At 37.8% G+C, this 13,146-nt stretch overlaps 2 protein-coding genes across 5 annotated transcripts in view; both read right to left on the bottom strand.

Moving 5' to 3' along the window:
* Positions 1 to 13,146, bottom strand: part of Rabgap1l (RAB GTPase activating protein 1 like) — a 657,680-nt gene that overhangs the window by 416,937 nt on the left and 227,597 nt on the right. The window lies entirely within an intron of this gene.
* Positions 3,216 to 13,146, bottom strand: part of Gpr52 (G protein-coupled receptor 52) — a 12,737-nt gene continuing 2,806 nt past the window's right edge. Inside the window, exons 1-2 of one of the 3 annotated variants that reach the window (XM_005363939.3) lie at positions 6,745 to 7,552; positions 3,216 to 5,671 (exon numbers count right to left, since the gene is read on the bottom strand). In XM_005363939.3, coding sequence (XP_005363996.1) covers positions 4,375 to 5,460 — 1,086 coding nt within the window. In that variant the 5' untranslated portion in view covers positions 5,461 to 5,671; positions 6,745 to 7,552 and the 3' untranslated portion in view covers positions 3,216 to 4,374. Of the gene's footprint in view, positions 5,789 to 6,744; positions 7,553 to 13,146 lie in introns of those variants that run through there. The other 2 variants (XM_026787616.1, XM_026787617.1) reach the window with 2 other exon arrangements.

Raw genomic sequence — 13,146 nt, forward strand, 5'->3', positions numbered from 1 at the left:
TCTTAATAAAAAAATATTAAAAAAAAAAGAAAAAAAAAAAAGAGGCAGACAGCAGGTAACCACCCTCCTGTCTTGTCAACCAGGAAGCCCACCAACATCAGCTAAAGAGCTGGAGAGAGAGTTGAGTTTCTCAAGTGCTTGCTGCACAAGCATGGAAATCCAAGTACAGTTAGTTGCCCCTCATCCACATAAAAGCCAGGTATAAGGGTTTACCTGTAATCCCAGCACTGGGAAGGCAGAGATAGGGTGGTCCTTAGAGCTTGCTGGCCTGAAAATCTAGCCAGATTCAACAAGAGACCCCCATCTCAAAAAACAGGGTAGATTGCTGGCAAGATGATTCAGTAGGTAAAGGCATTTTCTGCCAAGCCTGATAACTGTTAGAACCCACATAGCAGGAAGACAGAACGGATTCTCACAAGTTGTTTTCTGACCTACACATGTGTACCATGGTGCATATGTGTTTGGGGACATGCATGTGCAGACACAAACACAATTAAATAAATGAAAAAAAATCAAGTAAGATAGAAAGCAATTGAGGGCTGGGCAGTAGTGGCACATGCCTTTAATCCCAGCACTCGGGAGCCAGAGGCAGATGAATCTATGTGAGTTCGAGGCCAGACTGGCCTAAGGTTCGACTTCCAGGACAGGCTTCAAAGCTATAGAGAAACCCTGTCTCAAAAACCAAAAAGAAAAAAAAAAAGAAAGAAAGCAATTGAGGCCTGGTGGTGGTGGCGCACACCTTTAATCCCAGCACTCGGGAGGCAGAGGCAAGCAGATCTCTGTCAGTTTGAGGCCAGCCTGGTCTACAAGAGCTAGTTCCAGGACAGGCTCCAAAACCACAGAGAAACCCTTTCTTGAAACCCTCCCCCCCGCAAAAAAAAGAAAAAGAAAGCAATTGAGGAAGACATACTATGTCAACCCCTGGTCTTCACATAATCATATGGACACATGTTATCATATGCACACATGAACACCTGTAGGCATACATACAAACATTTTTAAGAAGTCAAGGGAATATATGGATTCCTCCCCAGGACCATGAGCAGAATTGAAGAGTTGGCTGATGTAGCTGATGGTGCAGCCCTGAGATCTGTGATCCCAGGGAGTCCTGGAAGAAATACATAAGAATACTACAACATACTTTAATTATATTTATACTCTCATTCCTCCCCACCTACTCCCAGGCCCTTATATCCACAGATAATTGAAACTCTCACATCTCATCAAAAACGTTCTTTTTGTGGCAGATGGACAACATTGCAGAGTCACAACTAGTCAAAAATCAGAGAACAACTGAATATGAAGAGCCTCTAACTGAGCTGTGTGAAACACAATCCCTACAAGGAAGATTGAGGAGATGTCTTGGGAGAAGAAGCAAAGGATTTCAAGAGCCAGAGGAACAGGATTTCTGCTGCAAGATAGTATCTCCTTTATTAAAAGAAAGTCCTTGTTCACCCTTGCCCTTCAAAAAAGTTCAAAGAGCTTTGAAAAAGCTATTCAAGGAAAATTTATCACAAATGATCAAAAATCAAGGAGTTAGTATGTCCCCAGAATTCTAGTTTGATTACAAAATACGTTGGTAAGGTTGAAATTAACAGGATGAAGTTTTAATAAAAGAAGTATATGATATCAAAGAAAATGACAGTCCACAGGGAAAAAAACTGAGGCAAAAGACAGCACTGAAAAATAAATGATGCCCAGAAAAAAATTGAAGTAAAGGGCACAGTGAGAGATGCAGAGGTTTGAGAGCTTGTCTAAACAGCAATGCAGATTGTAATTCAGCCTTTTTACTAAGCCAGGTGCAGACAACTGTGTAGTACGCTGGCAGAGGACACAGGCTTTGACATCAGGCCAGAGAAGTGTGCAGAAGGCTCCATAATTGGATGAGCGATTGTGAGTGAGTCATTTTTCCTCAGCTCTAGACTGAAATTAACTGTGATTTGAGCAAAGGCTGTAGAGAGGATTAAATATTATAATACACATAAAACCTAACACTGAGCCTAGCACAAAACTACTTAACGTTACAAGGAAATGTTAGAAGAGGGAATATCTCCAAGATTTCTGTCCAAACCTCTAAATTTCTATAAACATTGATTTCTTATTGTGTATGTATGTCTGAAGGGGTGTGTACAGATGACTGTGGTTGTCTGCAGAGGACTGAAGAGGGTACTGGATCCACCAGAGTTGTTGTATTACACTGCCCCATTGGGTGCTAGAAATGGAAGTCAAGTCTCTGTAAGAATGGTAAGTGCTCTCAACCACTGAGCCATCTTTCCAACCCCTCTAAACTATGCTAAATTAAACAAACCAAAAATAGATTCCTGTAACATATGCATAATATTGGAGAATTTATTTCTCATATTTCAAGAGTAAGAAATACTATTTTAAAATAGTATTCATCCAATTATGGAGCCTTCTGCACACTTCTCTGGCCTGATGTCAAAGCCTGTGTTCAATTCATCTAAGATACTACTGATAAAGAGGAAACAAGAGTCTACACAAATCCCAGAAATGGAAGTACAGACCAATCCCATTCTAATCTCCCAACAAATAACTCTTGTTCCTGGTGTTTTAGTAAACTGTTACAAAGTCTGGTTTTAATATATAGAATACTATTTTATTTTTATTTTAAACATTTCTTACATATTTAAAAATATACAGGGGTTAAGAACAACCTCAATAAAGTGACAACATTTCTTTAACAGACTTTTAAAGTCAAAACACCAGTGTGCAGACATGGTTGGCTTCTATGTTAGAGTCATAGGCACGCTTCATTAAATGTTTTTTATAAGACAAATTAAAAAAAAACTTAAGTGCCAAGAAGAAAAATTTTAGCAGTGTAATAGAAATTTTTAAAACTTTTCTACCAAGAACTTAGGATAAAAATATAAGCTGCTCTGTTCACATCTACTTTATTATGGCAGAACCTAAACTCCCAACAACTTATTATATACTCTCAAGTAGCCCATTACAAAATCAGTTCATCTCCACATTTGAAAACAGACCATTATAAAACAAATTATTAACATCTCTAAACTGCTTTTCACAAGTATACTGCATCACCAGCAGCACTAAGAAGGCAGCTTCCTCTACTCTAAATATCTAAACAACTAAACGAAAGTATTTTCCTTTCAAAATAAGTCCATACATATGGTTCCAGTGTTGACACCTTAAACAACACACACACATATATATATATATATATATGTGTGTGTGTGTGTGTGTGTGAAAACAGTAGGCACAAGCCACATAATATAATTTATACTTTTGTAAAAAAATATGGACTATGTAACTACATACCATAAAAATGAGTAGTGGACGTGAAATAAGTTGTTACAAACCTAATACGCAATCTCAGTGTTTAACTTTTTCTAAAGGGCTTTATGAGTAGCACAAAGAGTGATATTCATCACAGGTGAGTATTCTGCATCTGTGTTAGGAATATTCTGGGCTTTATAGAGAAAATATAAAAACCTTACTATAGCAAAAAAAAAAAACTTTAGGCACATGAACAATCTTCAAAGAAAGCAGATAAAATGTTTCCAAAATCCATCAAAGTATTAAACACAATCTCTTCACTACTAGATTTCTTTGTTAGAAAAAATACCTTATTTAATACCTTGACTCCCTTATATAGAGAATTCGTTCATCAGCTAAGACACTTACAGAGTTTGTTTCGGAGGAATCAAATATTGATTTGGCAATTGCAGGTGTTGGGGAAAGGGAAAGAAACCAAAAGTGCTTTTACAGAAGAAAAAAAAGATATTATTCCTTTCTGTTTGTAGTGGAGAATCTGTGCTGTGAAGAAGATGACAAGAACATAAACACATGTGGTATGAAAAATAATAAAATGTAACACTTACTGTGTACCCTCCCTAAACACAACACAATTGATGTAGACTGCATGTCTCAGTGCTATGATGGAAAGGTTATACTTGGCCTCATAAATGTAGTACTTGCACTTTTCATGAAGGACAGGTAAGTAAATAATGAACAACTACAGTACAAGGAGTAAAAACACAGAATAAGTCTAAAGAAAAGACAGAGACATAGGCAGAGAGAATGTAGAAAAAGAGATGCTAAGAAGCGCTCATATTTTGCAGATTTGAAGTATCTCTTCCATCCTCAGTGATGAGAATCAAACATTGAACACATATTCACACGCTACAATTCTCTTACGAGATTATTCTTCATACATCCTTTCCTTTTGCTTTTTTTCTTGCACAAAAGGAAATAAAAGAGACCTTTAATGTCATTCCTCACTTCTTAGTCAACTATTCACATAAACATTTCTCTAGGGCAAATTTCCAAATAAATCAAGAATACAATCCAAAACCACTGTCACATTACATTTGATTTACTGTGCAGTTCTCTTCAAATGGAACAGGAATTTGCCCGTCTCCTGGGCTTGGGATCCTGTGCTTCCTGATCCTTCACACACACACAAGATGTGCACATTGTTTCAGAAAGTCTTCGGAGGCCAAGGCGGAAAACACTGTTGGAGAGGCTGTATATTACACAGTTACAAAAACTATTGCTTATAGCAAGCCAAGTGGTTAAGAAGGACAGTGTTGGATTGTCCAAGACACGAGAACTTTCTAGAAGAAAGTAAATAATATACGGAAGCCATAGCATGTAAAATACACTGGTTATCCTAAATAAAACCATGGCATAGCGACGATCGGGGCTGTGTCCTGCCTCTCTAGAGGCATCTACCTCGTGACTAGGGAATCGGGCCCTCCGGTCATTTATCTCTTTGGTGTGCTGCCGGCAGATTTTGAAAATGTGAAAGTAAGTGAAGCAGACAACCAAGGCAGCAGGAGCATAAAGTAAACAGACAATAAAGCATGTAAAATAGGCACTGGTGAGCCAAGATGTGGCACACCATTCAAAAATGTCACCGTGGTAACCAGGTTTGCCCCAGCCAAAAAAAGAAGGCAAAAAAATTAGGCAGGAATAAATCCAAATCATAATAATGCAAACTCTCAGGCGACAAGGGGTGACCAATTGATTGTAGGAAAGAGGCTTGGTTATTGCAAGATAGCGATCCACACTGATGCAAGCAAGACAGGCCATAGAAACACTTTTTAGAACTGAGATAATATATCCAAACACCTGGCAAGTCAATGACTCGTGGACACCTGTAGAATAATGTAGAAGAGACAGAGTAGGAACCAAGCAGGTAACTCCAACGAAGAGGTCAGCATATGCCATTGTCTGTATGAAATAGCTGGTAGTATAATGATGTAACAGTGGAGCACAATGAAAGACAAAGATGACTGTTAAATTCCCAGCGATGATCAGAAATGTCAGCAAGACAATAACAACTGTCTCAAAGATGCAAACATCCTCCACACTGTAGTGACCAAATCCAAGTGGGCAGGAATGATGCTCGGACATATTCACAATGCCACTGCTCATGTTCAGGATCCTCCATTCAGTCCACTTGGATTCATTCATGGCTTGGAATTAGGAAAATTTGTAGCTTTGGCTGCAGCAAGCAGGTGCCCGTGCCAGACACTCTGCAAATCAGTGTCTGAGAACCTGCTTCAGTAGAAAGTGCCAATGCCTGTATTACAGCTGAGTATTTCACAGTGTGCTCAGGTCTCTTCATCAGCCTTAGTTCACCAGTGACACATCTCAGCTTTGGGGGATAAAGGAGGAGGATGAGCTAGAAAGGTGAAAAGAGGTCTCTTGTTAGCTCCTTCCAGTGCTTTCAAGCAACTTTTGGACATACAGGCACTTCTAGAGAAACTGGATTTATTAGCTAGTGCTATGAAATATAAATCTGTAAAAAAATAAAAAAATAAAAAAACAACATTGTCAAGGGAAGAAATGTTTCTCTCAAGATACAGTTTTTTAGAGATCAGCTAGAAAGAAAAATAAAAGAAACAGTCTTAAACTGCCTAAGGTCTCCTGCTTCAACTGTGATGAACTACAATAAAAAAGTATTCATATTTTAGAATTCAAATAATTAAGATCTTAGTTTTAGATGAAAAGCCAAGAAAAAGTTCACATGATAAAAAGTGTTCTTGAGCTCAGTTCACATCTAATACTGATGGAAAGACCTTAGGAACCATTTTTCTTTCATTTTTTAAAGGTAAGAACAATAATTCTGTAAAGGCTAATTACAAAAGAACAATTTGTATGGACACAATGAGGTATACAGGGATAAAAATCAGGTTCCAGATTGCTATATAATGCTTATGAAAATAAAAGATAATTTCCAGAAGAGAAGATATTACACAATGAGTTAGTGTATCAACACCTAAAACTAAAAGCAGAATAAATGTCTAAAGTCCTAATTCTCTATTCATTCTTGGAACATTTATATGAAATTAGCATTAGACCACCACTGTTGCTGATATGCTGACAGCAATGCAATTTATATCTCTTCTATTTCAAAATAAATCTTTGTTATTAACTTCAGCTTCTATAACTAAAAATAACTTTCATTATTTGGTAGGATACGTCCTTGTAAAGAAGCATAATAAAACACATAGCTCGAAGTAATTCCTCACATATTCAACAATACACATATATCATGAATGTAGATGACATTTAGACAGAAATAGAAATGTCCCTAAACACTGAGCACATTTCACTAAAGATGCTGCTAGTGTCTGTTAATTAAGTCTTTCTAGTAGGTTTCATATTCCAATTTGTTACAGTTTTCCTATTTCCATTAGATGATTAACACATTAAATCATTATTTTAACTAAATATTTGAAAGTAGAAATTTACCTTGTTTTATTAGATTTGCAGTTATTAGCAGCCATATGTTAAGAAAATGCCTCTTCTGTTTCTGTATTCTATTTTAAGCAAAAACTCAATTAAAGCAGGACCATCAGGTAGGCTGGGAAATAGTCTTTGTTTTAAAATATCTCAACACATCAAGATGTGTTTAAATCTTGGGCTTTGACATACTGTGATTCTGGCAGGGCAGAATCCATCCAAAAGGCTTCCAAGGTCATTCTGGCACCGGATTAACATTTGCCAAAGTCTTTCCCCCAAATACAAGCAATTCAGGGAGTCTCTTGTCACTCTTTGTTGGCATAGCTTTTCAAGAAATAGCATGCACTAGAAATGAAAACATTTTCTTAATAGAAAGCATTCTTCTCAAAGTTATTTTCTCGTGCAGCAACACACCATTCAGGGAAGTCCTTCTTTTATGTCAGCCACAGAATACTCCTCCTTGGACATGCTGAGTTTCACTTATCACAAAATAGTTCTCTTGTTACAGGAATAAGGTAATGATTCTCATGCGAATTCACTCATATCAGCTGTGAAGCGGGGCTGCTTGATTCAGAAGTCCGATTTACTGTGATGCAGTTATCAAGATGCTGCCGGGAGAGTCTTTACAGTTTCTCAGTCTCACTGCTTTCACCTGAGCCAGAGTCTGCTCCTCCTCCTTATCCAGAGCTGATGCAGAAGAACTCACCATCAGAAAGGTGACTCGGTCCTCCTGCCCCAATCAGCACAGCCAATGGCTACTGCCGCTGAAACTGTCACTAGGTAACAGTTGCCAGGCAAATGCAGGCTTATAGACTTAGTCTGTGAGCTCCGATCAAGATTGACAAAGAAGACAATGAAACAGACCAATCCTTTTAAGATGTAAACAGCATTTAATGGCTTCTGAAGGCATTCTTTTTACAGCATTTGTAGAAATTATTTCTTATGTATAGTGCTAGGGAAACAAAACTGGCATATACTTTTAAACCTTGTAGAGAAAGTACCACAAGGTACTATGACACTAAAAAGTCAGCAGTAATCTAATACTCTTTGGCTGAAAAAAAACTTATGAATTATTAAATATCATTTAAGTCCTCATGAACTAAATTAATACAACTACTTCTTTTTACTATAAGGTAAATGATCATATTTTAAATAAAAATTAAAAGTCATTTACTCATCTTTCCAATACATGCCCCCACACACGTGAATATGCTGAATTTGGCACTGACCTGCACAACAAAACACCAGGAAAGAACCGTGACAGTGAAACCTGTCTGGAGAAATACCTGGGTCAATATGATCTAAGAGGACAAGGGACATCAGAATAAATAGAAGCACTTAGTCCATGGTTATCTGTCTATATCAAATATGTCAAGAGGTAAAAAAATTAATATCCCACAGTGCTTGAGCTACATATATTACATATATAAGTTAGCAGAATCAAAAAAAATTGCTCAATTATTTGGTGTATATTAAAACATTTGTATCTAGGTTTACTTACTACATGCAGTCATTCATTTATTTAAAACTTATTTCTCATGCTTTATTACATCAAAAGAAAACCCTACCAGAAAAAAAATTCACAATTGTCACAGGATTAAAGCAAATTAGGAAAATAAAAATGCAATGGAAACTAATACATATTGAAAACATGCCCTATATGCCAGAAAATGTGCTATGTGCTTTTATACTTTTTTTCTTCATAAAATTCTTAAATCTCAGAACTGAAATGGCTCAGCAGATAAAAGACATTTGTCACCAACAACCCTGACAACCCAAGTTTAATAAACATCCATGACACTGAGGAAGGACAGAAGAGAAATTCACAAGTTTTCTTCTGATTCTCACATGAGCACAAGTATGCCCCCACACACTAACTTGATCTACTCCCCTCTCCTGCCCTCCCTCCCCTTTTTCTTCTTTGTTGTGGGAACTCCTTCAGCCAGTAGCTTTTAAGATACTGGCCCACTTTGGGCATGGAGACAGAGACAGAGACCCACATTGGAGCACCAGACAGAAATCTCAAGGTCCAAATCAGGAGCAGAAGGAGAGGGAGCACGAGCAAGGAACTCAGGACCGCAAGGAGTGCACCCACACACTGAGACAATGGGGATGTTCTATTGGGAACTCACCAAGGCCAGCTGGCCTGGGTCTGAAAAAGCATGGGATAAAACCGGACTTGCTGAACATAGCGGACAATGAGGACTACTGAGAACTCAAGAACAATGGCAATGGGTTTTTGATCCTCCTGCACGTACTGGCTTTGGGGGAGACTAGGCAGTTTGGATGTTCACCTTACTAGACCTGGATGGAGGTGGGTGGTCCTTTGGCTTCCCACAGGTCAGGGAACCCTGATTGCTCTTCGAGCTGATGAGGGAGGGGGCCTTATCGGGGGAGGGGGAGGGAAATGGGAGGCGGTGGCAGGGAGAAGGCAGAAATCTTTAAGAAATAAATAAATAAATATTTTAAAAAAAGAAAGCAGTGCTTTTCACCCACTAAGCCTCCATCCTTCCTTCAACTAACTTTAAAAAAAAAAAGTGTTAGAAGTTCTAGTAAGGCATACTCTTTTTTATAATAACTGACTCACTAGCCCCTGAATTTTTTTGTATCAGTTTTTCTGGTGTGGTAATTACAGGAAATAATTTAGAATGTGGACCTTCAATAACAAAAGAGCAGTTACATATAATTACATAGCACATCACATATGCCACTTTTTCTTTTTAATTCAAGAGCCAGTCTTCTCATTTTAGAGGTCTGGTGTCCCTGCTATTCGTCATCATCACTACCATCTACTTCCCTCTCCTTTCAATTGACAAGTGTTAACCAGGAATCATCTCAGAAATATCTTTAGTTAAGCTTACTTTATACTTACTTCCGAAAAGCCCAAACTAATTTATTAGAAGAAACACCATTTAGCATTTACATATTATTTACCTTATCCTATGTTATTTTATATATGCTGTTTTATTATTAAAATCCAAACAATGTCCTAGACAATAAAGTAACTGTGATAGTTTAAATGAGAATAGTTCCCATAGGCTCATCTATTTGAATACTTGGTCAACAGTTGGTGGAACTGTTTAGGAATAATTAAGAGGTGTGGTCTTGTTGGAAGAGGTGTGTCACTGGGGCCAGGCTTTGATGTTTCAAAAGCCCACCCCACTCCCAGTTATCTCTCTTTGTCTTGTAACTGTAGATCAAGATGTAAGCTCTGAGTTACTGATCTATTACCATGTCTGCCTACCTGCTTCCATGCTCCTCACCATGATGGTCTTGGACTCATTCTCTGAAACTACACCCACCCCATTCTTTCTTCTATAGTTGCTTTGGTCATAGTGTCTTATCACAGCAAGAGAAATATAACAGTAAAGGCAGAAATTAGCTATTAATGCCAAGTAGGATAAATAACAAACGGTGACTTCCAAGAACCACATGAGCAGTACAGTAACATTACAAAGAACTGGAGAAGATAAATTAAATGTCATCTCTTAAGATATTTTAAAGGAAGCAAACAGTGTGTGGATTCAGACTTTAATTCCTCAACTATTGCATTTCTCTGTCTCCACTGTCATGACCTTAGGAAAACCAGCATCACTTTTAAATTAGACGATTGCAGTGGCTTCCAATCTGGTCTGTGTTGATCGTGGCTTCTCTTCAATCTGTTATGCACAAAAATGAGTATCTTTTCCAAAATTCAAACAAAACATGGCACTTCCTTCCTTAAAATACTTTAGTTTAATCAGCATTTTATAAAAGGTCCTATAAAAGCTAGTCTCCATTTAACTGTCTAATCTCATTTTCCTTGTAAATTATCCAGGTTACACAAACTCCACAAACCTTGTCACTATACGCCCCAAACCCACATAAATTCACTGTGTTCCCTTCTGCCTCAGAGTACTCACACCAGTCGCTCAATATCTGACCACTTCCCTCATTCAATCTTTCCACCTTACTCCAAGAACTTCTTCCCAAAGGAAACCTTCTCTGAGTTCCCACAGAGTACCATATTCTATACTTATCATTATTGTAATTATTTATTTTATTCATTTTTTCTTGACCAAGCTGAAGTCGCACGGGGGGAGCAAATATTTGCTTTGTTCATCATATCTAAAGTGCTGGTATTAGACTGCTGGGCATTGGATAGCAGTTTAACAAACATATGTCTAATATCATTAACTTTTTTTTCTTTCTTTTTTTTATTGAGAAAAGGAAAAAAACAAGTTTCTGCCTCCTCCCAGCCTCTCATTTCCCTCCCCCTCCTCCCACCCTTCTCCCCCTCCCCCTACTCCTCTCCCACTCCCTCTCCAGTCCAAAGAGCAGTAAGGGTTCTCTGCCCTGTGGTAAGTCCTAGGTCCTCCCCCCTCCGTCCATATCTAGGAAGGTGAACATCCAAACTGGCTAGGCTCCCACAAAGCCAGCACATTAAGTAGGATCAAGACCCCGTGTCATTGTCCTTGGCTTCTCATCAGCCCTCATTGTTCGCCATAACATCATTAACTTTTATGTGAGACAATTAGTACAACAGAAAAAATGCAGTTCTGTAAGATAAAAATAGATCAATTTCATTACAATCCCTTGTATAACAAAGACTTCTAGGAAGAAGTAAAAAATATGACCAAATTGCAACAGAGAAAAGTTGATCTATTCATATATTCAAACACTAGATAAGTATTAGTAATTTATACATCTATTTAAATCCAACTCTATACCAATGTTTGAAAAAAATCATTAAAACTTGACCTTTAGACCTGGAAAATAAGGGAGATTGAGGTGGCCTTTAAGGACAAACACTAGTGAAATTGGAATGATAGAATCATTCTGTGTTTTGACTGGTGCAGCTGGTACCATTGTGGGTGTGATATTGTACTACAGTTCTGTGACATGCTATCATCAGGGAAATAGAGGAAAAAATGCCTGTAAGCCTACATGTTGTTATTGACATATACATCACAATCCACAACAAACATTAAATAAAAGTACAATTAAATGCAAAAAGTTAAAAATACAACAAAAAGCTTGCATTTAAAGAGTTTAAATTCTAAGAGCTAGAGACAATATTCAGTGGTTAAGAGCACTTACGACTTTTGCAGAGGAATGGGGTTCCATACTCAGCACCAAATGGCTGGTTAGAACCATATGTAACCCCAGTTCCAAGGGATCAGACATCCTCCTCTGTGCTCCATAACACCAGGTATATGTGCATGTGTATGTATACACACACAGACACAGATACATACATGAAGGGAAAACAAACATACTGATAAGACAACAAACATTATTTTAATTTAAAAAGAAAAAAGAGATGAAACTCTGCCATTCCCAGTTTTCTAATCTTTTTTTTTTAGTATTTATTATATGCAGGTTACAACATGAATATTAGCTCATTTAATTTTCACAAAGCTCTTTGACACACATATAATCACTATGAACATCATCATCCCTATGTTATAGATATTGATACTCTGAGGTTAAATAATATGACCCTGGTTCCACGGTGCATACTTAGTGAGCCTAATGCAAACCCAGACAGTCCGACTCAGCTTCCATGCCCTCTGCTGCCTAGAGTCCGGGTCTCTATTACCAGAATAACACTCTTTCTCTGAGTACCTTGGCCATCAAATCACATGGCAGGAAAGAAGGGAGCAAAGGACATTAAGGACATGCTTGGCTCATGTCTCTGTCCTCCCTAGTCTTTCTCATTTGAGTTTTCAGATATGCATTATGTAAAAATTCTTATAAAAATTTACTGCATGTATGACCCCAATGGCATTACAAGTCTGTTGTTCACTGAGACTCTGAGACTGTTTTCCCAATCCACTAAAGACTATACTGAGTGAGCTGCAACTATATATATATATATATATTTGTACTGGAAGTATGAGCACATCTAAATCAAACACTATTAAAAACATGGTAACAGGGACAGTCTTGAACCTTTGCCAATAGCTAATCATTGATTTAACAATGAGTAATGAAAAGGAAGCTCTTTTTAAAGTAGGTCTCTGACAAAAAGGTCTTCACTAATAGAACAATACACTCATCCAATCATATTTGTAATTACTGAAAATAATCCATGTTAAGGAAATTGGCATAATACTGTAACCCATATTCAACCAGTTTTCTAGTCTTAATACACATACCATATGTTATCATGCCTAACAAAGAACCTCTAGACCAGTCATCATTTATGTATTCTTATCACTTGGGCTTTGGGTATGAGAGTTGGAAATATACATATAGAAAGAAGGACCTACCTGGGTGGTGGTGGCGCACTCCTTTAATCCCAGCACTCGGAAGGCAGAGGCAGGAGGAGCTGTGTGAGTTCGAGGCCAGCCTGGTCTACAAGAGCTAGTTCCAGGACAGGCTCCAAAGCTACAGAGAAACCCTGTCTCGAAAAACCAAAAAAAAAAA

Source organism: Microtus ochrogaster (assembly GCF_000317375.1).
Source record: "Microtus ochrogaster isolate Prairie Vole_2 chromosome 6 unlocalized genomic scaffold, MicOch1.0 chr6_random_2, whole genome shotgun sequence".
Taxonomy (NCBI): domain Eukaryota; kingdom Metazoa; phylum Chordata; class Mammalia; order Rodentia; family Cricetidae; genus Microtus; species Microtus ochrogaster.